At 42.5% G+C, this 27,157-nt stretch overlaps 1 protein-coding gene across 2 annotated transcripts in view; it reads right to left on the bottom strand.

Annotated features, from left to right (window-relative positions):
* Positions 1-27,157, bottom strand: part of FRMD4B (FERM domain containing 4B) — a 232,287-nt gene that overhangs the window by 147,270 nt on the left and 57,860 nt on the right. For both annotated transcript variants that reach the window (XM_056108020.1, XM_056108021.1), the window contains exons 2-4: positions 17,237-17,302; positions 14,852-14,946; positions 5,068-5,160 (exon numbers count right to left, since the gene is read on the bottom strand). In XM_056108020.1, coding sequence (XP_055963995.1) covers positions 5,068-5,160; positions 14,852-14,946; positions 17,237-17,302 — 254 coding nt within the window. The remainder of the gene's footprint in view (positions 1-5,067; positions 5,161-14,851; positions 14,947-17,236; positions 17,303-27,157) is intronic.

The following is a 27,157-nucleotide window of genomic DNA, read 5'->3' as shown; positions in this document are numbered from 1 at the left end:
ACTTACTGAACCAATCACCTTTGCTAGCCCTTGGATATTTCTAATGTCTGCATTATAAATAACAGTGATGGTAACAGGGATACAATTTAGATAGTAGAGCATATGCCTTAATAAGTACAAGGTCGAGTTTGGTCCCTGGCACACATGGCCCCCAATCTAATGCCTCTGGGTGAGGTTGAGGTAGTCACCCAGTACATTAGGGCCCAGACACCAATGGGACTCACCCTGAGTGCTCTGAGCAGCACTGAGAGTCCCCCTTCCCCTATAATAACAGTAATGTGTTTCCTTATATGTGTGGACACTGAAGCAAATCCTTTCCCACTGCACAATAACTACACAGCAAACATCTTGCTGTCCATGAATGAGGGGCTCCATGTCCCAATGCATGCAGTGTTATCTGGAGATATGAGAGGCAGTGAGCTTGACTGCCAAGAGCTCCTCTGCCTTTCCTATGGTGACTCCAATATCCAAAAGAAAACAAACGTGCTTTGGGTTTTTATTCATCAATGACCAAAAGTTTAGAAAACGCACACACTTAAGCAGTAGGTGGTGCTTATCTTGGGCTATAGGTATCTTCTATAGATCCGTTTTCTCAAACAGTAGGCGAGAGGCTGGAGAGATAGTACAGCAGGTAAGGCACTGGTCTTGCACGAAGTCAACCTGGGTTTGGTCCCCAAGAGCAGAAGTAATCCCTGGGCGCAGAGCAGAAGTAAGCCTTGAGCATTGCCAGGTGTGCTCCTCCTTCACCCCCTCTCAACCCCCTCCAAAAAAAAAAAAAAGAGTAGGCTGGAGGCCCTCTGAGAGGCAGCTGACTTCATGTGGTGTATTGCAACCCCTCTTGTAAGCCCAAAGAGCGACACTCCACTTCCTGACCTTGATCAGTCCACTTAATTCTCTGGTGTGTGCCTTTGTGCTATCATTGCTTTAAATTGGAGTACCAACAAGTACTTAATTGGAATAATGACAACGACTATTATGATCTCACTAGACTGTTGGGAGAAAGAATTAAGTGAATAATTATTAAAGCTTGATAAGGGGCTTAAACTCGAAAGTTATTAAGGGGAAAATAATGGCACGTGGGCTACGTGGCGAAGCTCTTGAGCAAGCAGCAGACGACTCAGGCATCTCTGGATCCTGCTTAAACAGGATGGGGGATCTTGGGCATGACTATACAGAGGGAAGGTAGCGTTATCCTTCCTTGGTATTTTGAGACCAAACATGGAGCAGGTACTACCTGACAAGAAACTAGTACATAAATCTGGTCAAGTAAAGGACAGTTGGAAAAGTCTCTAAAGACACAATGCTTCCATTGAATGGATGCACTGTGTGAGGACCCCATGTCTGCACATTCAAGTGTGAGGATGTTACATATGTCTGAATAAACATAATTGGATAGAGACTACATGCTTCTTAAGAACCTGGGGAGCTCAATTATGAAAGCTCAAAGAGATACAGTATATTTTCATATATTCAAGCAAAGATGGCCAAGTAAAACATAATTAAGTTACCAAACAACTTACCATCCTTATTTTTCTCTAAGAAGGGGAATGGGTTGATGGTATAGGTGAGGAAAGAGGATTGGTCAAGAGTAACTTTTACTTTTCACTCTATACTTTTTGTATAGTTTAAAATATTAGAAGCGATAATAAAATTATTTCTGGTGATATTTTTATTTATGTTGAACTAATTTGCTGACAAAACACGGTTTTAATCTATTTCCTGATCCCTACTTAATTACTAATAGGCTTTGTGTTTTTGTTTGGTTTTGGAGTCACACCCAGCGATGCTCAGGGGTCTATATCTGATTCTGTGCTTGGGAGTCATTCTCTGTGCTGCACAGGGGACAATGCAGAGTTGGGGATTGGACCGGGCATTCTTGCATGCAAAACGTGGGCTCCAGCTTGCTGAGAAACAACAACAATCCTTGGGCCATGGTCACGGTCCTCCGTTGTTCATTGATTTGCTCGAGCGGGCCCAGTAACGGCTCCATTTTTGAGACTTGTTGTTACTGTGTTTGGCATATCGAATACGTCACGGGGAGCTTGCCAGGCTCTGCCGTGCGGGCGAGATACTCTCGGTAGCTTGCCGGGCTCTCCGAGAGGGGCGGAGGAATCGAACTCGGGTCGGCCATGTTGGCGGCATGCAAGACAAACGCCCTACCGCTGTGCTATCGCTCCAGGATGTTTTCTTATTGCTTGCTGATTTGTTTGTCCATTCCTCTATTTCCATGGGCATCAGGAAGCACTTCACACTTTTTCCAGAAAACAAAGGCTTTTTTTTATGCCAGGGGTTGGGTGGAATGGGGGGAGGGGCACACCCTGTGGTGTGCTCAGAGACTATTCTTGGCTTTGTGCCTCCATGTGTCGTAGGATGCACATGTGCTATGAGGGTAGAGCGGATGGGGAAGGCGTGCCAGCAATGTGCAAGCAGGGGAAGCAGGGGTTTTCGCTCCTGTATGATCTCTCTGGTCTTTAAGATTCCTGTACACTTTTATTTATTTATTTATTTATTTATTTTATTTTTTTGCTTTTTGGGTCACACCCAGCGATGCACAGTGGTTACTCCTGGCTCTGAATTACAACTGGCGGTGCTCAGGAAATCATATGGGATGCTGGGAATCAAACCCGGGTCAGCCACGTGCAAGGCAAATGCCCTAACCGCTGTGCGATCACTCCAGTCCCTCCTGTGCATTTTTCCATATTAACTATGCGATTTTAAAAACCATCATTATGCAACCTATTTCTGTATTTTTTTTTCCTTCTGCTACATCTGGCAGTGCTCAGGGCTTACTCTTGGCTTTGTGCTCAGGGATGACTCCTGGCAGTGCTCAGAGGATGATATAGGGTGCTGGCCTGGTTTGACACATGCAAGGCAAAACACCTTATGTGCTGTACTCTCCCTCTAGCTCTACCTCTTTCCTGGGTTTAAAAAACCTGAGTTCTGGTAGTAAAAAAGGAAAATATATATATATTTTTTTGCAGTGTTGGGGATTGAATCCAAGGCCTCATACATGCAAGACAAGTACTCTATCATAAAACTACAACCCCAGTCCTGAAAAAGAAATTCTAAACTAGATTCAGAGTAAACTACAAATTCTGGAGGTCGACATTTTATTTACTGAGTAAGGAATTGCCATCCCAAAATTGCCAATAGTTCTTAATTCTAAATTATCTACATTATCTAAGTTGGTTTTATAGATAATTCTAAATTATCTATATTATCTAAATTCATAATTTAGAATAAATTTTTTTAAAAGATAGGACATTTTATCACGAACTTTAGAAAAACTGTTTATTGCAATTAACATGATTCTGCCAGTTGTCATGGTAAAAAAAAATGTCAAAAAAGAGAGCTCCTACTATCATGTCACTGGACAAAATGCATTTCAACAGCCAAAACACATAAACTCATAATACAGGACTCTTCTTCAGGTTGACCCAGTTTTATAAAAGTACTTAATTTATGAGAAATATACTACCTTAGTTTTTTTATTGTATTTTTATTGTATTTATTTTTTATTGTATTTTTTTATTGTATTGATTGAAAACTAATATTTATTATGAAATTTGCCATTAGATTCAGGAAGTGGGCAGGAGATGCTAGTACATAGGAAGGAACTTTTAGCAAAACTGGTAAGGTTTTCTTTCTTTTTGTGGGGAGGGGTTGGGTGGACCCTTTCTGGTTGTGCGCAGGACTTAATCCTGATTCTGCACTCAAGAATCACTCCTGGTGGTGCTTGGAGGACCAAATGTAGTACCAGGGATCAAACTTGGGTAGGCTGTGGGCAAGGTCTTAACTGCTATATTATCTCTCCAGCCCAGCCCAATTTTCTTTCTTTTCTTTTTTTTTTTTTTAGCTTTTTGGGACACACCCAGCAATGCACAGAGGATACTACTGGCTCTGCACTCAGGAATTACTCCTGGTGGTGCTCGGGGGACCATATGGGATGCTGGGAATCAAATCTGGGTTGGCCACGTGCAAGGCAGACACTTTACCCACTGTGCTATCGCTCCAGCCCCCCAATTTTATTTCTTAAGTGAGGTACAGAAACACATTTACTCCCCTTTTTACAACATTTTATTGAACTCAGATGTGAATAATTAACACACAATTTCCACTATGAGTCAACCTTAAGTAATCACTGATTTAGTTCAATGCATCCATTTGGGAAGGGAATAACTTAGGCCATATGAGTGGTTAAGTAATTTGCCCAAGCAGAGCACAGAGAAGTCAAGGACTTCTGGAATCATTCTCTTCAGTCTCTCTGTAGGTAAGCAGAATTCACATTTCTGTACCATGAAGATAATTTTTTTGCCTGAGCATTTGTTTGCATTTTATCTCCCATTCAAATTAAGATGTGAAAAGTTCAATTATATTTTCAGTATCTAGAAAACATTCCTATATAAAATGTAACAGTACATGTTTGCTATAGTTCCTATGATAAAATCTAAAGTACACTGAATCAGAAATCGACTTCTATATTAAATCATATTCCTGTTTTCAGCATTGAATAGATTCAAAGGGTTCTGAGGAAAAAAGGAAGGTGATTTTTATTCTTAATCTTAGAATTCTACATAGTATCTATGATAACTTGATCTCCAGATTAATACAGTAGAGATTCTCTTTCACACCATAATGCATTCTTTTATTTTTAATATAGGAACCACACCCAGTGGTTATGTTGGGGGCCCTGGAATTATCTCTAGGGATGCTCAGAGGACAAGTGGTACTGGGGACTGAGCTCAGGGCCACACATGCCAGGTATGTGTGCTCCATAACTCGAACTATTTCCCTAGTCCCAATGATAATGTTTGAATAGGTTCCCTCTCTGTTTTTTTTTTTTTCCACTTTCCTTTTTGGGCCATATCTGTCTGTGCTCAGGGCTTACTCCTGGCTCCGCACTCAGAGATCAGTCCTGATGGTGTACAGAGGACCATATGGGGTGGTGGGAATTGAACCTGGGTTGACCACATGCAAAGCAAGTGCCATATCTGTTGTACTATCTCTCCAGCCCTGGGTCCCTTCTCTTTTAACGGATAGGAGGTGCTGAATGTCTGTGATACATACCTCACAGCAAAGTGCAAAATGGTTGGGCCTGGTTTCTTGGGCAGATCATGGTCAAGAACTCGGTGATCTAACTGTAGCCAGTTCTGTTGACCTCTGTGAAAGCAAAGCAATGAAAAAAGAAAACAGTCAGAAAAAGATGTTAACGATGAAATACAGAAATGTTCATTCTCATACAGCGACGACAGAAGCATAACCTGTAACTACTGGCAATGAGGACAATTTAATCATTTCTACTAACATTACAAAACATCTGTTTTGGGGACAAACATTTCCATTTCTAGTAAATTGTTAAGTTAAAGAATGCCTACGTTCCAAAAGATGGGGGGGCGGGCAGAGCAACAGTGGGTAGTAGGGTACTTGCCTTTCAAGTGACTGACCCGAGTTGAACCCCAGCATTCCATACGGTCCCCCAAGCTCACCAGGAATGATCCCTGAGCACAGAGCCAGGAGTAAGCCCTGAGCATCAATGGGTGTCGCCCCCTCCCCTCGCCCCAAGTTGTCTATGTAGATCCAGAGAGATGGTATCGGAGGTAAGGTCATTGTCTTACACGCAGCCAGCCCAGGTTGATTCCTGAACAGAGCCAGGAGTAAGCCCTGAGCACTACCGGGTGTGGCCCTACACCAGCTCCCCCAATGCCTATGTATAACGCCATTATTGCTTTGTTTGTAAGGCATGAAACAATCTAAATGACCACACGGGTATTGTTCTAAAAGGTGAATTTAAACTCGGTCCTTACCGATAATACAGCGGGTAAGGTGCTGGCCTTGCTTAAAGCTCCCAGGTTTGATTCCTGGAACCCTACATGGTTCCTCAAGCACTGCTAGGAGTGAGCCCTGAACACAGTTAGGAGTAGGCTGAGAATATAGCCAGCTGTGGCCCAAACACCAATAAATAAATAAAATAAACTGAGGAATAAAACATATCACTAAGCTGAAAAGTGAAAAACATACATGTAAACAGCATGCAAAATATGGAGGCATTTTTAATAAACTTTGAACAATTTTAAAAACATGATATTAACTACACAAGATAAAGGCAGTGAGTACATCGCCATTGAAAAATTTAAAACATCCCTGACACTGTAAAGGAAAAACTAAACTAAAAATATTATATACATATGTGCATATACATTTAATATCTCCATAAGGACAAACAAAACTGATAATACTGATTAGAAGGTTAAAAAAAACCTGGGCGATATAAACGTATTAATCTTTAAACTCTTGTTAAATATGAAATTTTGATAAAGGTATATGGTCAAAAAGGGTGGGTATTTCTGGATTAATCAAATGAGAACAAGAGCTAACAATGCTATAGTTTTTTAAAAAGGGTGATGACTTCCTGGAAGCTGTTTCTCTTTATATAACCAGGGATTTCCCAGCAGATAAGTGTGCATTTGTTTATCTATTCCAGCATCTCACTAAGTTCATGGGCATACCTAACTCCTGACTTGTGTGTGTGCGTGTGTGTGTGTGTGTGTGTGTGTGTGTGTAGGTGTGTGCGTGCATGCGGGCCATCTCTGAGGCATACAAGGCCTGTGTTTTACTGTTGAACCACCTTCCTGACCCTTCCCCTAAAATTTGACCTCATGGGGAATAAAAGTCTCCGTGACCCTGTGACTTAGGATTGTTTACATGAGTTTCTCAAGGTTGTCGAACTAGTGGATCCGTTCTAGATTGTAAATTCTTAGAGGACACAGACTTCATTTGGCTTGTTTACATGCAACTTAAAGATTAGCATGACAGTGCTGAGGTGTCATATAATAAAACAAAACAAAACCCCAAATCTATAATGAGCCTGAAGACATTTTCCAGTCTATTTTTGTCATTAGGTAAATAAAGTTTTATTTATTTATTTATTTAATTTATTTATTGAATCACTGTGGGAAAGGTTACAAAGCTTTCAGGTTTAGGTCTCAGTCATGCAAATATCAAACACATTTCCCTTTACCAATACTTATTTTTTACCATGAAGAACCCCAATAAAGTCCACCCCCCACCCCTCCCAGTCCCTGTGAGGCAGATGAATTCTAGTTAACACTCTATCTGCTTTGATTAGATTCACTGTTTCAATAAAAGATTCACCACTATTATTTAGAGTTTACCCCCCCCCCCCCAAATCAGGCATGCTGAAAAAGCATTGTGAAGTGATTTGCTTTCTTCAGCTGGGTTCAAGAATTAAATGTTGGTTTTGGATTTCTGCTATTTTTAGGTAAATAAAGTTTTAAAAACTCGGAAGATCCTAGGGGCCAACCATGTAGCTCATTTGTAGAGTACAGACCTCATCTGCATGAGGAACTGGGTTTAATCTCTGACACCATCACACCGCTACGGAGGAAACAACACAAACATATGAAAACCACCAGGACCCAGTAAAAATCTCAGAAAGTTCTATGCTATACTTATTATAACTAGATAGGAAAAGAGGAATTCCAATAATAAATATTATTGAACTACTTAACTCTTTGTCACCCAACAAAATGACAATTTTCTTTATGGTTGTTCTATTTTGCAGGAATACTCCAAGGAAAGTGGTAGAAGTGGTTTTCGAAACCAGGACTTTAAATACAGGAGAAAATCAGACCAGAGGGTTGAATCAGCTTTTGATTTGTTTGATTTGTCACTAGTTTTAACATTGTTTAAAGTATCTTTGTTTCTGAATTATTATTTATTGCTAGTAGTAGTAGTATTTTGGGCCACACCCTGAGATGCTCAGGGGCTATTCCTGGCTCTGGGCTCTAGGGTGACCCTGGGTGGTTGGCTGTGCCTTACCCCTGGAAGAATCTCCCCCATTTCTGTATTCATAAGTGAGGTTTCTGATAACTCTCCCTATCTTTCCTTGGAGGAATATTATGAAGATCAATACACTGATCTAAGAGACATAAAAGAAAGACTGAAGAGATACTACAGAGGCTAACATTCTTGCCTTGTATGTGGTTGACTCTGGTTTGAACCCCTGTACCATATACGATACTGAGCACCACCAGGCATGATAGCTGACCACAGAGCCAGAAGTAAGCCCTGAGCACCTTCGCACATAGCCCCCAAATTTATTTATTTATTTATTTATTTATTTTGGGCCACATCCAGCAATACTCAGGGCTTACTCCTGATTCTGCACTCAGGAATTACTCCTGGCAGTGCTCGGAGGACCATAGGGGATGCCAGGGATTGAACTGTGTGCCAGGCAAGCACTCCACTCACTGTGCTATCACTCTGGATATGACCCAAAAATTGAAAGAGAGAGAGAGAGAGAGAGAGAGAGAGAGAGAGAGAGAGAGAGAGGAAGGCTCTTAAAACTACTACTTTTTATATTAAAAAATAAAGCTATGGTACTGGAAGTTTATTGAACTTCAAGTAATTTTTCTTAAGTAACTCCCAGACTCAGTAGAAATTAGGTGGTTACTAGAGGGGAAAGGAAGGAAGATGTCTGAGGCATGGTACTAGGACGCAATGGAACATTGGTGATGGAGTGATGAAAATTATACACATATACATGTGTGGAGTTAAATCCACAAAATTTCATAATAATTGTTTTTTTTGGGGGGCGATGGGGGGGGCACACTTGGCAGTGCTCAGGGTTTTTTTCCTAGCTCTGTACTCAGGAATTACCCCAGGAGATTCTCATGGGGATCAAACCAGGGTGGGCCGTGTATGCTACCTATCTTCTGTACTATCACTCAGGCCCCAAATTTCTTTTCTTTCCTTTTTATTTATTTATTTATTTATTTGCTTTTTGGGTCACACCTGGTGATGCACAGGGTTTACTCCTGGCTCTGTATTCAGGAATTATCCTGGCGGTGCTCAGGGAACCATATGGGATGCTGGGAATTGAACCCAGGTCGGCCGCATGCAAGGGAAATGCCCTACCTGCTGTGCTATTGCTCCAGCCTCCGCCCCCCAATTTCTTTATATTGTAAACCAGTTATCAATAATTTCCTATTGCTTTACCCCCTTCCTTTTTTCTTTCCTTCCCTTTTGTTGCAGTATCAGGGATGGTCCCAGGACCCCACACATGCAAGGCATGTGCTCCACCACTGAGTCTCAACCCTAGTCTTAGAAAAAAATTTTTTTTAGATTTTGCCTTTTGTCAGTTGATTTTCTTAAGTCGTAGTCTACATATGGAGAAACCACCCGGCGACTAACTTTCACTTCCCGATGGACTTCCCTTTGCTTCACTTCACATTTTATCCATCTTGGGCAAACACATGATTTCATCTTTTTAAATAGCCGAGTAGAATTCCTTTGAATTATATATCACAACTTACTCTTTGGGTAGAAATCTCCCAAGCAGTGCTCAGAAAGCCCAGGGACCTCTCCTGGCTCTCCGAGCTGAATTATGCAAGCCTCAAGACTCAGTGCTCAGCCCAGCAATGTGATTGGCACTTTTCAGGCCTACTGCTTCGAGGAGCCTCCAAGGCTACCCAGGTAGTGCTGGGAACATCAGAGCTACATCGAGTCATGCAGTGGTGGCAACTGAACGTGGGGCCTCTGAATGCAAGACATGTGCTCCAACCTTTGAGCCACCTTCCCAGGCCCTGTGTACCACAGCTTGTTTCCCTACTCTTTTGCTGATGGACAGTTAGGTTTCTTTGTTAATTTGGATAATTGTGAATAATACTAGGAACACTGTGCGGTGTGAATATCCTTTTGAATCAGTCTTTTTATACTTCTTGGCTAAGTTGTTCAGAATGCTATTGCATGTATTTCCCTTTTTAGTTTTGTCTTTGTTGATTTTTGGGTCCCACCCAGCAGTGCTCCGGGCTTACTCCTGGTTCTGTGCTCAGGGATCACTCCTGGCAGTCACTGGAGGACCATATGAGATTTAACATGGGTCAGCTACATGCAAGGCAAGTGTCCTACCCCACTATTGCTCTTTTTTCAGTTTTTTCAAGGAGTCTTTATAGCATACTTCACAGAAGCTGTGCAATTTACATTCCCACTCACAGTGTACCAGAGCTCCTTCACACTCTTCCCTAACCAGTCCCTTTTGATATAAGTCATTCTCACAGGTGTGATATTAGATATTTCATAGTGGTTTTGATTTGCATTTCCATAATAATAAATGATTATGATAATTTCCCACATGTGTTTCTGGGCAATTTGTGTTTCTTCTTTGGAGAAATAAAATGAGACCAACACTGTCCAAAGGAAAGATATGGCATACTCAAAATCATAAACTGTGCTCGTATTAACTTGTGTAGAATGATGTCCAAGAATATTAAAGAGCAAGTTGTAAGTAACATGCATAGCATAAATCAGTTATATTAATCACAAAAGCACACTTAAGGCATTACTATATATGAAGAAAATTCTCAGATCTAGACTTACTGATAATTAAGAAAAAATTGCCAACAAGTTTATTTCTCTGAGAGAAATAATTAATTGGAGTTGAAAGTAGCCAAAAGAGACTGGTGTCAATTATAAATATTAATTTTCTATAAGGGTATGTAACATAAGAAGCTTTTAAAGTGATAAATTATAAATAAGATTTTAAAACCCACTCATATTCGACCCTACGGTATAATGTCACGAAAATGAAAAAGTGGAAATCACCCATAACTAGAAAACTGAGATCTAATAGAGGCTAAAATTATTTTATGGCCTTTGAGACTAAACTGAGAAATAGAAATGTACTTTATTGGGTCAGAGATATTGCTCAAAGGACTGAGTGAATGCTTAGGAGGGGGATGCCTGAAACCTCAGTACCGCACGGTCCCTCAGCATCTTTGGGAGTGACCCCACAACACAGCTGTGCTCAGAGATTACTCCTGCCTCTGTGCTCAGGGACCACTTCCGGTGTGAGTCGTGGAACCATATGCAGTGACAGAATCGGAACTCAAATTATTAGCCAGGTACAAGGCAGGCACCCAACCTGCTGTACCAGCTCGCTGGCCCAAAACAGTGCTTGTTGGTTATGTGCTGCTTTTCTCAAGTTTTTGCATCAACAAATGGAATAGAACCAATCCATACCTTGAAAAAACAAAGTTTAATCTACATATTCACCTTTATCTGGCTCTCCAGTCAATGTAAAAACAAGTTTCCTTTTAGGTTAGAGCTGTATCAATAATAGCCCATTCCAGACCCAGTGGGCGGGATAGTCAACAAAAGTCGTAGTTGTGTTGTAAGACCTATTAATCATTTCTTGAAGCGCACTGCTTCTCAGGCAAACTTCTCAAAACAAGGAAGAACTGCATTCGAAGGGGCCGCTGGCCTCCTGAGGGGAGGCTGCCTCTGCAGAAGGGCCATGACTGCCCTCTAGGGGTGACACAGCATCCGGGACACGTAGCACCGGAAGCCACCATGCCAGGAGCTGGACCCAGCTTCTCACAGGGTCATGAGCTTACTTTCTGCGGTCACCGTCACTATTTCTATGACGTGACCACACAACTCCATCTCTCCACCCTTCCGCTTGCCGATGGAGTGACAAACAGTAGCCAGTTTCACTGACAAAATGTCTCCCTTCGCCTGGCCTTCCTTTCAGAAGCTTTCCCCAAAGATACAGGGCTGATGTGGCATCTGGGCTGGAAAGTGCCATTCAGACAGCCTCCTGGGAGGGAGCTGGCCTAGTGGTTTCACGAGCAACAGGGGCGGGACTTGGGTGAACGCTAAAGAAAATACTGTCCAAAAATATTTACTAAAGAAAAAGAACCAGGCGTGTGACCAAGACATTCCAAGGAGGTGCTCGGTGATAGAAGCAGTTTTCCAGACTTGTTTCCCAGAAAGGTGGACACAGTCAAAATTTCCCAGTCCTCCCCACTTTCCTCACAGAAGCCCAGCTTCTACAACTTCTGAAATCAACACAGTGAGAGCCAGAGACCCCTCCCAAACTGGTCATAACTCAAAAATAGATGTTGCGGTCTCACAGGGGCGCTCAGAAAGTCCAGGCTCTCCTGGCTCTCCTGAGCTGGATTGCACTGGCCTCAAGACTCAGTGCTCAGCCCGACAATGTGGTTGGTGCTTTACAGGGTGCAAGGAGCCTCTTTGGCATGGAGGCCAGGCTTCTTGGGCAGATGTTGAACATCTCCCTGCTGTAGCCCAGGGAGACGGCTGGGAGAGAGCCTTAGGCACTCCAAACAGCATCTAGGAAGAAAGGCTGGGGCAGCCAGGCGGAGGCGGAAGGGGCCCAAATCATGAGTTATAGCATTCCATACATTTCTGAAGCTCTATGGTTGGAATGCCTGATTTATGCACTCTGCGCTGGGCACCTGCGTTACAGCTTTCCCAGAAGCTGTCCATGCGGCCTAGACCCCCCTTCTCAGCCTTGACGCTTGAGGAACTTGAAACATTATGGTCGTAAGTCCCGTCACGCCTGCTGCACAGCCTCTCCACCTGGTCCTGCTCCTCTTCCTTACTCCTCTACCATCAGGCCAGCCTCCTCGTCGCTGGGCTAGTATGCTGGGTTCCTTTCTACACTCGCCAGAGGCCCAGAAAGTCTTCCTTGGAATGGCTTCTTCTCTCCCCTCTTTTCTAAATCTGCCCTGCCAGGCCCAAATTTGTTTACCCTTCTGTGTGGATTCTACCCCAGTCCTCTGTCTGCCTCCTTCTGAACACAGCTATCTGCCATGATTAGATTCAAGAGCCCAAGTTGAGCTATGGGCTTTGTATACTTTATCTGATCTAACACTGTAACACTGTGACCACATTATATTGGTTTTATGCGATATTTGCCATTGGGGGACTATTATTATGCCCTTTGTACAGGTAAGAAAAGAAAGTGCCAGAGGTTTTTCAGTTACTGGCCTAAGATCACACAGTAACCAAGATTCTATAATACCATTCCCTTATCTCCCACCCCTTATCTTGTACCACTTTTACTCTACTATATTCTGGCTACACTAAAAAAAAATCAAGTACCATCCCAACTCAGGGTTTTTGTATAGAACAGATCCTCAGACTTTCTATTAAGTTTATTATTTATTTGAGTGGGGGGTGTGGGTCATACCTGTCATTGCTCAGGGATCATTCCTAGCGGTGTTCAGGGGCCCCTATGTGGTGCCAGGGATCAAACCACGACCAGCCACATGCAAGGCATGCACCTTACCTGCTGTACTATTTTATCTCTCTGGCCCCAAAGAATTAAAAACTTGGTTCTAACTTTTCATTATACAACACTTCCTAGAAGCCTTCTACTGTTCTTTGCCCAAGACTGCCTGTTAGCTTCCTAGATCATGGTCTCTAATTTTATATTCTTCAAAGTACTTACCATTTTCGGTATTTATCACTTAATCTATTTGTATATTTACTTTCTTCTTCTAGACCATACCACTACAATATAAGTTTCACCAGTGCAAGAAACTTGTTTGCATTGCAGCTGAATCTTTGGCACTGAGTGCAATTCGTAACACGTAGTAGGCACTCAGCAACGAGGGAGGGGATGGGATTCAGTGTCAAAATGCATGCCTCCATGCTTGAGACCTGGCTTTGATTTCTGGCAAGCAAAAAAAAGTATGTATATATTATATATATGTATATTTATATACATATATAATAGTCAAAAAATAGTTGTTGAATGGGTAAATTACTCCAATATTCACACCTTTAGTCTCTATGTAGCCTCTCTCTAAATTACAGTGTTTATAGCACTTAAGGCATATATTACATAACTTAGCCATCAAGTATTTATGATTTATGTCTTAAACTGTTAACTATTATTTCACTCCTATTAAGAGTAGACTTCTGTGTATTTCATCAGGGGTTTCCATGGGCCAAGTCTCTTTTTCCCAGCTGGAGCGTCAGTGGACAGCTGCATTTCCTTCTTTATCCAGCAGAGGACCGCCCATATGCAATCTCATCCAGCTATTGAGAGCAGCTAGCTTCCAGATTTCAAATTAGGCCAACTGCAGGGGTAGGAGAGAAACTGGGGACATTGGTGGAGGGACGAGGACATGGACACAGATGAATAGATTGGTGCTACAACATTGTATGCCTGACCCTCAATCATGTTAAGAAGAAAGTAAAGTAAAAGTAAAGTAAAGGCCCTCCCGTTGATCATCGATTTGCTCGAGCAGGCCCAGTAACGTCTCCATTGGAGACTTTGTTGTTACTGTGTCTGGCATATCAAATACTCTCGGTAGCTTGCCGGGCTCTCCGAGAGGGGCGGAGGAATCGAACTCGGGTCGGCCATGTTGGCCGCGTGTAAGGCGAACACCCTACCGCTGTGCTATCGCTCCAGCCCTATTATTTGGTTAATTCTTTTATAAGAATTATAAAAATTTTGGGGGACCACACCTGTCAGTAGTACTTTGAAGCTATTCCTGGCTCTGTGCTCAGGTAAGTATTTCCCGTGGTGCTTGAGGGATCAAACAAGCTTCTCACACGCAAGGGATCAAACAAGCTTCTCACACGCAAAGAGTGCATACCCTTTAAGCTATCTCTTCAATCCAATTTACTTTAAGCATTCTTTTGCCAACAACACCAAATCTTTAGCTCAGTTTCAGGATATGTGGGAATAATAATCTAGTGCCTTTTATCACTGATATACAGTAAGTTAAATAAGCACATACAACTAGGTTCACAAAAGTATGCAGTTTATAAACAAAAACAAACTAATTGCAAAAAATTTCTAAAAATACTTAGGATAATATTCGAGTTTTAAAGATGCCTTTTCTTTCCTCTCTGTAATAATCCTGGCAGAAAAATCTTGTCTTAAAATGTCTTTAAGCAAAACATATCCTCACCAACCTCCCCCTTTCCACCCCCCCTCCCCAATACACCAGCTATGAATGACAGTGAATAGGTAGTCCAGATATAAGGGAAAGCAGTAAAAACTGAAAACACTTACGTGTCATCTGTAAATGTGATTCCAAAGTATTCCTTTTCTTTCAGGTTGAAATGTGAAGCCACGAGGTCCAGTAGCTCTCTTGATAAAAGTTTGGGCTGTCAAGATAAAAAAAAAAAAACCCCAGTTTGATTGCCTCTCTCTCTCTCTCTTGTTGCTATCACCTTTCTCTGGTCCAAATAGTTTTTAAGTAGCTTTTATTTGTTTGCTTGTTTGTTTTAAATTCCTGTTTTCGTCCTTTTTGTGGTGCTGGGGATCGAACCAAGGACCTCACGCCTGCATGGCAAGTGCTCTCTAACTACATCCCTTATCCATGCCCCTGTAAAAAAATCTTCAATGGACCGTTTCTCTGAGACTGGAAAGAGAAAATAGGACAGGAACACCATGAAATCACTATTTTCATATGTTTGCAATTCAGTTCAGTATCTTATACTTCTCTAAGTACTAGTGTACTTATCAATGCATTGACTTCTGGAAAAAAATACTCTTTCCATATATAGTTTATCTAATAGTTGTCATCTTGTAGTTTGACTGGATTGTGGAATGACTTTACTTTTTGGGGGTCAGTTGGTGAGGCTGGAGAGATACAAGAATTTGGGGTCACTTATTTCAAAAACAGCATTACCGTTTGTTGTGTGGAAACTCTTATAGCCAGTGTCTCTGGGATGCTTACCATGAGCTATGAGGGAGATGTTTGAGTTCCATTTTACAGATTAGCTGACTAAGGCAAAGAGAAGTTGACTACTTTTCTTGGAGTTACAGCTGCTAAGAGCAAGAATTTGAATCCCTGTTACAGCTGATTCCAAAATCAAAATTTTCATTTCTCTCTAGGAATGGAATCATTGGCCAGATTGTATAAACCATACACTTCTTCCACCAACCACTCTTATTGACCCCTAGGTAGAAGACTCTCATCTATGAACTTCTAAAGTGCACTTGACCTGGTGTGTCAACTAAAGGTTGAAATCAGCCATAATGTGTATGACAGTGGGTGCAGGGTTTGTGGGGACTGTGATAAAGGAACGGGCTTACAAGAGGGGATTCCAGACAAACACTTTTTGAACTTTAAGTTAAACAGTTTAGTTCTCATTACGGTGGTGAGAAGGCAGGGTGTTTACTGCTGGGGCTTTCAGAAAGAATGGTCCTGATTTAAGAAGAAAGGAAGGGGGCTGAAGATGTGGCTCGGGTTTGCATGTGTGAGACCCTGAGTTTGAGTCTAGACACTCCATGGTACCCCAAGAAGTGCTGGTGACAACCCCTAAACACCAAACTGGGAGTAGCTCCTGAGAATTGCTGGGGGGAAAAATGGAAGAAAGGAAGAAGAAATACATAGAAATTCAGACTGAACTGTCTACTCTGGTGAGACCATTGTTAACTGTACTATTTCCATTCACAGCAAAGCCTAAACATAGTAGCTCAAGTCTCAGAGGGGGTGAATTTAAAATTAGGTTGGTGGAAAGGGCGACGTCTGGGCCTCACTGCAGGTGGGGCTGCAGAGAGGTTATTCCCAGTTACTGAAGACTCATTTAGCATCTTGGGTGAATAAAGAAACAAGCATGAAGAATTAAAATACCATGACTTATGTAGTCCCATATACTTTACAGAGAGATTTCATTTGCATACAGAATGTTGATTTTAACCATAATTCTATGGAAAATGTGGAACAATTTAAATTTTAACTTGTAGAAAATAAAACTGAGTCTTGTTTGTTTGGGGGCACACTAGGTTATTTGGGTGCTCTAAGGTTACTCCTGGCTCTGCACTCAGGATTTACTTCTGGAGGCCCTTGGGGACCACGTAGGATGCTGGAGACTGAACCCACATTGGCTGTGTGCAAGTCAGGCACACTGTGTCTTTAGCTTGGCCAACACCCTTGATCAGAAAAGTGGCAGAACTTAGTCTCGAATCACAATAACCCTTTCAGGGAAGCTTTTTCTTTTTTGCTTTTTCGGTCACACCCAACGATACACAGGAGTAACTCCTGGCTCACGCACTCAGGAATTACTTCTGGCGGTGCTCAGGGGACCATATGGGATGCTGGGAATCGAACCCGGGTTGGCCGCATGCAATGCAAACGCCCTACCCACTGTGTTACCGCTCCAGCCCCTTCAGGGAAGCTTTATGGTTTACCAGCAAGAGAGTCAGGGAAGTTAAGTCAAATGCTGAGTGACAAAGCTGAGGTTGGAATCGGAAGCATCTCCGAGTCCATATTACCAAACTCTAATTGCTCTGACACACAAACCCGGCTTTCCCTTTTCTCTTCCAAAAATCTTGAGCCAAAGGCTTTAAGACCCAAATGAATGAGCAGCAGACCATGGATGCGACCCCATTCCTGTCTCTATCCCCCGAAGGAGTAGGACAGGCTGTGCACATTTGGGCTGCACCTACCTGAACCAGCAGCTCCAGCCTCCGCTCATCCAGGAGGTGCACCTGGCAGTGCCTGCCTTCTGTCATCTGTGGGGACAAGAGACCAAGGACATCAGCAAACACACATCTGAACTCCACGCAGAACTTAGTTTGCATCTGTTGTGCTAAACCTACAAATGGCTTCAGCTGTGCTAATCAACATGCTTGGTCATTAAAAATATTTAAAAAATCTTTAAGGCATTATTTCCTGATGGATTGAGTGTTTTCTTTTACCTTTTAAGCTCCTGTTTTTATTTATGTATTTTGGGTTTGGGGCTACTTCTGGCTGTGCTCTGGGATCACGTCTGTCAGAGCTGGAGGCCCATATGAGGTGCCAGGTGTCAAACCCAGATCAGCTGTGTGCAAGGCAAGCATTTTGCCCACCGTACTAGTACTCCATTCACTCCCCCCTTCGTTTTTTTTTTTTTTAGTTCCTGTAATTAAAAGAATAAAAAGCAAAGATAACTCCATAGCTAAGAAATTTTTTTTTTGCCTGTCCAATACACACACAAGATGATAACATGAAAATCAGGTTTATTTATTATTGGAAACTGCAATTTTTTTGGAATCGCTGTTTTATTTTTCAAATGAAAATGACTTATATTCATTGTTTTTTGGTTAAATATAATACATAATTATGAGAAGAACATGTAACACTTTGATTGAAATTATGTCTTTTTAAAACTTTCCAACCCATTTCTGTTTATATCATTGCCATCACTGTATCACTGTATCACTGTATCACTGTCCTCCCGTTGTTCATCGATTTGCTCGAGCGGGCCCAGTAATGTCTCATTTTGAGACTTGTTGTTACTGTGTTTGGCATATTAAATACATCATAGGTAGCTTGCCAGGCTTTGACGTGCGGGCAAGAAACTCTCGGTAGCTTGCCAGGCTCTCCGAGAGGGGCGGAGGAATCGAACCCGGCTCGGCCGGGCTGGCTGTGCACAAGGCAAACGCCCTACCGCTGTGCTATCACTCCAGCCCATCATTGCATAATAAGGAACATTTTTTTTTTGCTTTTTGGGTCACACCCAGTGATTCTCAGGGGTTATTCCTGGCTCTGCACTCAGGAATTACTCCTGGCTGTGCTTGGAAGACCATACGGGATGCCGGAGATCGAACTGGGGTTGCTGCATGCAAGGCAAATGCCCTACCCACTGTGCTGTCACTCCAGCCCAATAAGGGACCATTTAGAACAGTTCACATGCGTACTTAGAGTGGCCAGTGGCCCTGAGATACAGGAGAAGCATTAAGGCACTTGCCTTGCTTGCAGCTTAGCCTGGTTGTAGCCCTAGTAGCAGATGGTCTGTGCCAGGCACCAGTGGTTGTGGCTCCAATACCCACCCCCCTGCCCCTGGCCCTGCCACAAGAAAAACCAACCCAAAGACAGTACAGTGTGAGTTACGTATTTCCAATAATATTTATTTGTTGAAGCTTTGTCGGAAGTGGGAGTGATAGCACAGCGGGTAGGGCTTTTGCCTTGCACGGCCAATGTGGGTTCGATTCCTTTGTCCCTCTCAGAGAGCCTAGCAAGCTACCAAGAGTATCTTGCCCGCCCGGCAAAGCCTGGCAAGCTCTCTGTGGTGTATTCAATATGCCAAAAACAGTAAAAACAAGCCTCGCAATTCGTTGTGAGATGTTACTGTGCCCGCTCGAACAAATCGATGAACAACGGGAAGACAGTGCTATTTATTTGTTATCATTTATAATTGCAATATTGGAAATTATTCTTTGTAACACAGTAGCACTGTCCTCCTGTTGTTCTTCGATTTGCTTGAGCGGGCCTAGTAATGTCTCCATTGTGAGACTTGTTACTGTGTTTGGCATATTGAATACCTCACGGGTAGTTTGCCAGGCTTTGCCGTGTGGGTGAGATACTCTTGGTAGCATGCCAGGCTCTCTGAGAGGGGTGGAGGAATCGAACCCAGGGTGGCCGGGCCAGCTGCGCACAAGGCAAATGCCCTACCTCTGTACTATGGCTCCAGGGTTGGTGGTAGCAGCAAGTCAAGCACCTTACCTCCTCTTTCTCTCTGGCCCTAGATTCACTTATTTATTTAATTATCTAATTTTTATTGGGCAGGTTGATTTGGGGGCCACATCCAGAGTATTCAGAACTTAGTCCCGGCTCTGTGATCAGGGGTCACTCACAGTGCTTCAGGAACTGTATGCAGTGCCAGGGATCAAACCCAGGCCACACACATGCAAGGCAAATGCCTTTTCTGCTGTACTATCTCTCTGGCCTTTTTTCCTCTTCTCTTAAGCTAACTTAAATTTGATTATACTTCTTGCAACCAAGAAATGTCTTTCTAAGATGCCAAAGGTGTCCGCCTAACCCGTATTAAAAGGCTTCTCAAGGATGGACACCCAGATGCCATGAGTATGTTCCAATACTCTCCTCATAATCACTGGTGCTCCCCATGGGCAATAGTACCACCATCCAGAGAGAGGCTGGCATTTGGGGGCAGACATGGGGACAGAACAAATACAACACTGTGTGATGAGAGAAGAGACCACACAGGACAAGCTGGAGACAGGCAGAGCAGATGAACTGGAGGAAAAAACACTCTATTTTCCTGCCCACACTGGCACTTCTGTACTCGGTTTTCACCAGGCTCGTTCTGCAAAGGCTTGGTTTCTCTGGGAGCCCAGAAGGCTGACTTGATCATTGTCAGCCACAGAAAGCCCTGCCCTTGTCACTTATTTAATCACAGGTGGAAGGGTGGTGGGTGCATTTCGTTCATCAAAACAAGATTCACGGAGACATTTACGTGGCGATATTTAGAAACCAGGATTGGCCCTTAGTAGATATTCAGATGAATGTTAGACTGGGGAAAGAAGGAGAGGAAAGCACCTCCTTTTTTTTTTATTTATTTATTGAATCACTGTGGGAAAGGTTACAAAGCTTTCAGGTTTATGTCTCAGTCATGCAAATATCAAACACATTTCCCTTTACCAATACTTATTTTTTACCATGAAGAACCCCAATAAAACCCCACCCCCACCCCTCCCCGTCCCTGTGAGGCAGATGAATTCTAGTTAACACTCTATCTGCTTTGATTAGATTCATTGTTTCAATAAAAGATTCACCACTATTATTTAGAGTTTACCCCCCCCCCCCCCAAATCAGACATGCTGAAAAAGCATTGTGAAGTGATTTGCTTTCTACAGCTGGGTTCAAGAATTAAATGTTGGTTTTGGATTTCTGCTATTTTACCTATTGACCCTGGAAGTATTTCTACTGAAAGTCAGATAGTTAAGAAATTGGTTTCTGTGTTCTGGAGTCGTGGCCGTGCTGGAGAGCCACTCGCGGGGGGCAACCGGTGGCCTCGGTAGGGCGTGAAGGGCGGACCGAAACGCCCCCCTTCCCATGAGGTTTTAGTCGCCCCCACACTCCCGGCTCATACCTGCTGTCCACAAGGCTCCCATGTGGCCGCCATCTTTCTTTCCAGAGAGGAGAGGGCGAATGGGGCAATACCCTTTCCCCTCCGGCAGACTTGATGGGCTGGATCAACGCATAGTCCGTTCACTTTTCTGCTCCAAGCTGCTGGGTTCTGCATTAAGTCCTTGTGCTTCTGGGACCATGGCCGTGCTGGAGAGCCGCTCGCGGGGGGCGACTGGTGACCTCGGTAGGGCGTGAAGGACGGACCGGAACGCCCCCCAACCCATGAGGTTTTAGTCGCCCCCACTCCCCCGGCTCATACCTGCTGTCCACAAGGCTCCCATGTGGCCGCCATCTTTCTTTCCAGAGGGAGGAGGGCGGAAGGGAGCAACACCCTTTCCCCTCTGGGCAGAAATGATTGCCTGGATTAATGCATAGTCCTTTCACTTTTCTGCTCTAAGCTGCTGGGTTCTGCATTAGGTCATTGTGCTTCTGGGGCTGTGGCCGTGCTGGAGAGCCGCTCGTGGGGGCAACTGGTGGCCTCGGTAGGGCGTGAAGGACGGACCGGAACGCCCCCCTTCCCATGAGGTTTTAGTCGCCCCCACACCCCCGGCTCATACCTGCTGTCCACAATGCTCCCATGTGGCCGCCATCTTTCTTTCCAGAGGGAGGAGGGCGGAAGGGAGCAACACCCTTTCCCCTCTGGGCAGAAATGATTGCCTGGATTAACGCATAGTCCTTTCACTTTTCTGCTCCAAGCTGCTGGGTTCTGCATTAAGCCCTTGTGCTTCTGGGGCTGTGGCCGTGCTCCAAACTTAACTTGATTTTAAGGGAGAAAGATTGGGTCGTTTACTTCTCATTGATCACTTTGTATATAGAGAGATGGTTTTGAGAAAAAGTCCTCGTTCCCGCATACTCGAGCTGTGTTTGTAGAGGCTTCTGGTCACCGGGGTTCCATCTGGGGGAGGCGGGATGCGGCACCTACTCCATCTGGAACTTGCCGGTGCTCTCGGCTCTTTTTGGAACCTGTTTTTTCTTTTTTTTTTTTTTTCTCCAGGATCCAGCACCCTCCATGTGTTCCTTCTCTTATGCTGAACGCTTCAAAGATGGCGCTGGGGGGCGGGCTGTGGGCGTGACTTCCGGAATCAGAGGTTACCTGGGAGGTGTAGTCCGGCAGATTTGAGAAAAAGTCCTCATTCCTGCATACTCGAGCTGTGTTTGTAGAGGCTTCTGGTCACCGGGGTTCCATCTGGGGGAGGTGGGATGCGGCACCTACTCCATCTGGAACTTGCCGGTGCTCTCGGCTCTTTTTGGAACCTGTTTTTTCTTTTTTTTTTTTCCTCCGGGATCCCGCACCCTCCATGTGTTCCTTCTCTTATCAGCACCTCCTTTTAAAGATGGGGTTTAGTATCTCGAACTCACCAAGTGTATTATTTGGGAGTTCTTTTAGATGTAGAATCAAGCTTTGACTCAGTTCATATGCAGATCCTGGGCTGAGGTCATGTAAAACCTTCAACTAAGTTCACATGGTCTTACGGAAGAGAAACAACTACCTTCAGAAGAGAGTCATTCTGGGGGGCAGTGGGCAGTGGGTTGGCTTGACCTTCATCAATGTAGTTCCATATTTACCCACATGTCTGGTAAGACCATCCTTATTTCAAGCACTTAGAGACCAAGACTGAGATGCCCGAGTAACCTGCATGAGAATTCTAAGCCAGACTCCGACTGAAATTTATATTTTATCTCTTATTAGCTGTGTTACCTTGGAGGAATTACTTAATCTCTTTGCACCTCCTAAACAACGTCCTGAAAACTTGCAATCTGACACTCCTGAAAGTGAAAGGCCACTTGTGAGGGCCACAATCATTCTACCCCTTATTGCCTTGAAAACTATCAAGCAAACAACTAAGCTTTTCTGCAACCCCTTCAGTCTTCCATTTAAAAAAAAGGGAGCTTGAAAGATAGTTCAGTGGATAGGATGCTTGTCTTGTACGTGGCTGACCCCTAGTTCAATCCTAGGAATCCCATATATTTCCCCATGTACTGTCAAGAGTGAGTCCTGATTGCAGAGCCAGGAATAAGCCTTGTGCATTGCAGGTACGGCTTATAAAAACAAATCAAAACAAAAATAATGGAGGGATATTACTCCTTTTTTCTTTGAGTTTTTGAGTCACACACACCCAGCTGTATTCAGGATTTGCTCCTGGCTCTGAGCTCAAGGATCACTCCTGGCAGAATTCAGAGGATAATATGGGATCACAAGGATCAAACCCAGGTTAACTGTGTGCAAGCAAGAACCCTACCTGCTATACTATTTCACCATCTCCTACTAACCCATTTAAAAGATATAGGACAGGTAAAGTTAACAAGCCACACTTAACAAGTTATCATGTGGCAGGAAAAAAAGTTCTCCAGAGATGATAGAGCAAAAACAAACAGAGGAAACTTTTTGTTTAAGCTTATGTTTGGCATAGGCTCATGGCTAAGCCCTTTTCTCTCTAGTGGATAAGGCTCTTATCTTGCAACATAGTCAACCCAAGTTATATCCCCACCACCATATAAAGTCTCCTGAGCAATGCAGGTGTGATCCTTGACCACAGCTAGAAGTAAGCCCTGAGCACTACTGGGTATGGTCCCAAAATAATAACAGCAGCAGCAGCAGCAACAATAATAAAAGCAATAATACTGCTAATTGAAACTTTCTGTAATCTAGCCTCTGAGCTAAACAAGTTACGAGTGCTAGCATATTCAACCCTGTGGTCTCACATGAGGTAGGGACACTTAACTCCCAATGTCACAGGTAAATGACATTTGAGACCATATAAAAATATTCGTAAATGGTAGAACGAGACTTAAACACAAAGTCCAGGCTCTTACCCATTTAGCTATTCACATACCATGTTACAGTATATACAGAGAAAGTGCAAGCTGCAGAAAGCCTTCCTATGCAGTCCATTTTTGATAGAGTAATGTGTAGAAAATGGAAAATAAAGTATTATACGGCAGGCATGAAAGATCAGTTCAGTTCCAGAGAAAAATAATTTTACCAATGGAGAAGAATTGTGGAACTGAAAGAGATTTTTAGCAGGTATGTAATAACTGTTGCTGGCTTGAAAGATAGGGAATATAAGGAACAGACATAGAGCTACACAGCTAGTTATTACAAGATCTTAGATCAATATGCAGTTCTAAGTTCTAGGTTGGAGCATAGGTAGAGTGTATGTAAACATGATTTTCAGCTAATCAATACCATATTATACCAATGCAATTTTTTCAATGAGTTGATCACAATAAAAATTACTATAACAATAAACAAAAAACCTGAACATTTTATATTTTTTAAAAAGATGATGCCCACTGATACTTTATTTTTCAGTTTCAACAACTAGAGTTATATTTGCATGGAGCTCTGTCACTGTGATTTTACAATATACATAAGGCATTTGTATGTGTGTGTGTGTGTGTGTGTGTGTGTGTATGTGTTTTGGCCACACCTGGCAATGCTATGGGGTTAGTCCTATCACTTTACTCAGGAACTACTCCTGGCAGTGCTTGTGGGACCAGGTGGGATGCTGAGGATTGAACCCGGGTCAGTCACCTGCCAGGCAAGAGGCCTACTAGTTGTACTGTCACTCTGGCCTGGCGCTTACTTCAAAAAAATGAAAACAATGTAATCAAGTTTATCGAACATGTAGTGATTAAATGCCAAAAGGCAAATATCTCTGTCATCTCCAACTTAAAATTGGAGATACTGAGGAACAAAGAAGTTAAGTTCTAAGAATACAGAAATGGGATCTGTTCGCATTGAAGCAGTTTAAAATTTTGGGAATAATTAACAATAAAAGAGGATAAGGATGAAAGATAATTGATTCATTAGATAAAAAAACAGTAGTATATATTTTAGCTAAATTTACTCTTTGAATTTTGTCTTCTACTTATTCCAGATTTTTTATAAATTTGGATTTCTATTAAATATTTTCTACAAAGCAGGGCTTGGAAAATCACTTAACCCGAAATAAATCTCTGTACACATGTTCTTCATATAAAAGTGTCCTTTTGTGCATCTTAGTTTATTCTTGAAATTATAAAATAAACGTGGTCCTTTAAGTTCTAGGCTGAGTAAAGCAAAAAGCAAAAGATTCTATGTTGTCTGTGAAGTAAAACTAAAAATAAAAGATATGAAAACAAAACAAAACAAAGAAGCCAAGTTAATGTTTAGGCCATACAGTAGCATACTCTGGATTCTAACTTAAGCATACCAGCTCCTGAGTCCAAGTTACTCATGACCTCATCCACAATATAATACCACCATAATCATTATAATCATAATTTTGGGCTTTTGATGATGATTAGGGCTTATTTTTGATTCTGAGCTCAGGGATCACTCCAGGTATGGATTGGACGACCATGAAAGTTGCCGGAAAGCATCCTGCCCACTGTTCTATCTCTTCAGCCCCACCCAATATAATTTTTTATGGAAAAAATTAAATATTGTCTTATGAAATGTTTTCTCTTAAAGTTTAAGTGTGAATTACCCTCTTATTTATTTATTTATTTATTTATTATTGCTAACCCTGGCAAAAACTAGTTTTCTAAGTGAGCTCTTGCTATCTAAGTAACAATAATAAAAAGAAGAAAGAAAGAAGAGTTTTTTCATTTTTAGCACATGGATTGATCTAGAAAATATTATACTTAGTAAATTAAGTTAGATATAGAAAATGATTTTGCTCATATGTGGTAAATAAAAAAATCTGAATAGAACAAAAATAATCTTTTAGTCAAATAAAATCTTTTAGTCATATTAAGTCAAATTGTGAGTGATTAGGGGAAGTGTAGGAACAGGAAAATAGGTGAATCTTTTAGTAAAAGGAACTAGTTGTATAGTGAACAATAGAATTACATTGTAGTTGGTTAACTTAATATAGTACACACACAAATTGATTTATAATGACACACACTTAGGATTCTATAGGACATAAAATACAATTAACATTAGCTAAAAGTATTTTTTAAAAAATACCCATAAAATTTACCTGTTAATGTTAAGTAATCTTATACTGATTAGCAATATCTTTTATGGTCAAGCCAATTACTTAATGTAAGTTACTTCATTGGTGGTCTGATTTGAATCCTTTGACTTGACTTTTATTTGAACCTGTCTCTCTGTGTGTGTGTGTGTGTGTGTGTGTGTGTGTGTGTGTGTGTGTATGTGTGTTTAAGAGAGAACATAGCTTCTCCAGAGTGGAAAAAGCTTTGGTTTGATTTTTCTTTTCAATTACAAAGTACTTATGAGCCTATTGACTTAATAAAATTACATTTTAAAGGCTAAAAGGAAAAGGGGCCAGAGAGGTAGCACAGCGGGCAGGTTGCTTGCCTAGCATGCAGCCAAACTGGGTTTGACCCTGCATCTCATATGGTCTCCTAAGCCAGTCATGAATGATCCCTGAGCACAGAGCCAAGAGTAAGCCCTGAGCAGTGGCAGGTGTGTCCCCCAAAATAAAAGACCAACTAAAAAGAAAAGGACCAACAGAAATCCCAAAGGCAGAACACGTTTCTTTTCATAAGCAAACGCAAGGGCTGTACTCTTTCTCTAATGCGCATGTCAAGTAATATAACACAATGACTTAAATATCCCTTCCCTGACCCCATGCCCATCAAAAGAGCTACAGATTTGACCCTGACTCTGTGCCAACTAATAGTAGCAAGGCCTCCACTGAATAAAACACTGGCCTATCTATAAAACAGTCTTCTGGGACTTTCCCTTAACACTTACCCAGATGTGATACCTACCCACCACCTCCTCCCCATCAGACTCCGGAATTCAGAAGTTAGGGTCACACACGTTAGATTAAAACTCCCAGCTCTGTCTGTGGCTGACCTGCCTTTGCTGTCCAGCTGGTCCTCAGAGGCCAAGTGCTGACTACTGATGGGAGGACCTTTTCCATCTGGTCAGTGGTCAAATGAGGAAGATCAGAAAGGAAGTAAGAACGTGTCGGGGGCTTGAGCTCTTGCTTTATGCAGCACCAGATATGGCACTCAGAATGGGATTAAAATCTGTGAGCAAGTGCCACCCTGCCAAGCCCAACTTCATCATCTGTTTTAGGTCATGACAGAGGAGATTGAGTCGGTAAGAAAAGTAAAGGCAAATAAAGATAGGGCAGGATGGGATCCTTCACAACCACTGGGGTCAACTTGAAAAGCAACAGGAAACAACAGCTACAAAAACCCACATGTCTAATGCAATTTTGTTTGAGCTGTTCTTTGGAACACGGAAATATGAAAGCTGGGTAAGGAAGCAGCTGTTTTTCCTTGTTCTCTTTCCCTTTTGACCTTTTCTAAAATCTTAGCAGGGCAGGGCCAGCCTCAGCAATGGTTCTTCCTTGGGATTTTCTGTCACATGGCCCTGCCAAGTCTAATTCTCCTTCTTCTTCCCGGATGTGTGCAAATCCAGCTCTTTCTCTAGGCTCGATGCTGCCCTAAAAACTGCAGGCCGCCTGGCCATGGATGTCCCCAACACACAT

This window comes from Sorex fumeus, unplaced genomic scaffold (assembly GCF_029834395.1).
Source record: "Sorex fumeus unplaced genomic scaffold, SorFum_2.1 ptg000191l, whole genome shotgun sequence".
Lineage (NCBI taxonomy): Eukaryota > Metazoa > Chordata > Mammalia > Eulipotyphla > Soricidae > Sorex > Sorex fumeus.
Note: the sequence above shows the minus strand (reverse complement) of the source record. Positions and strands in the feature narration are given on the sequence as shown.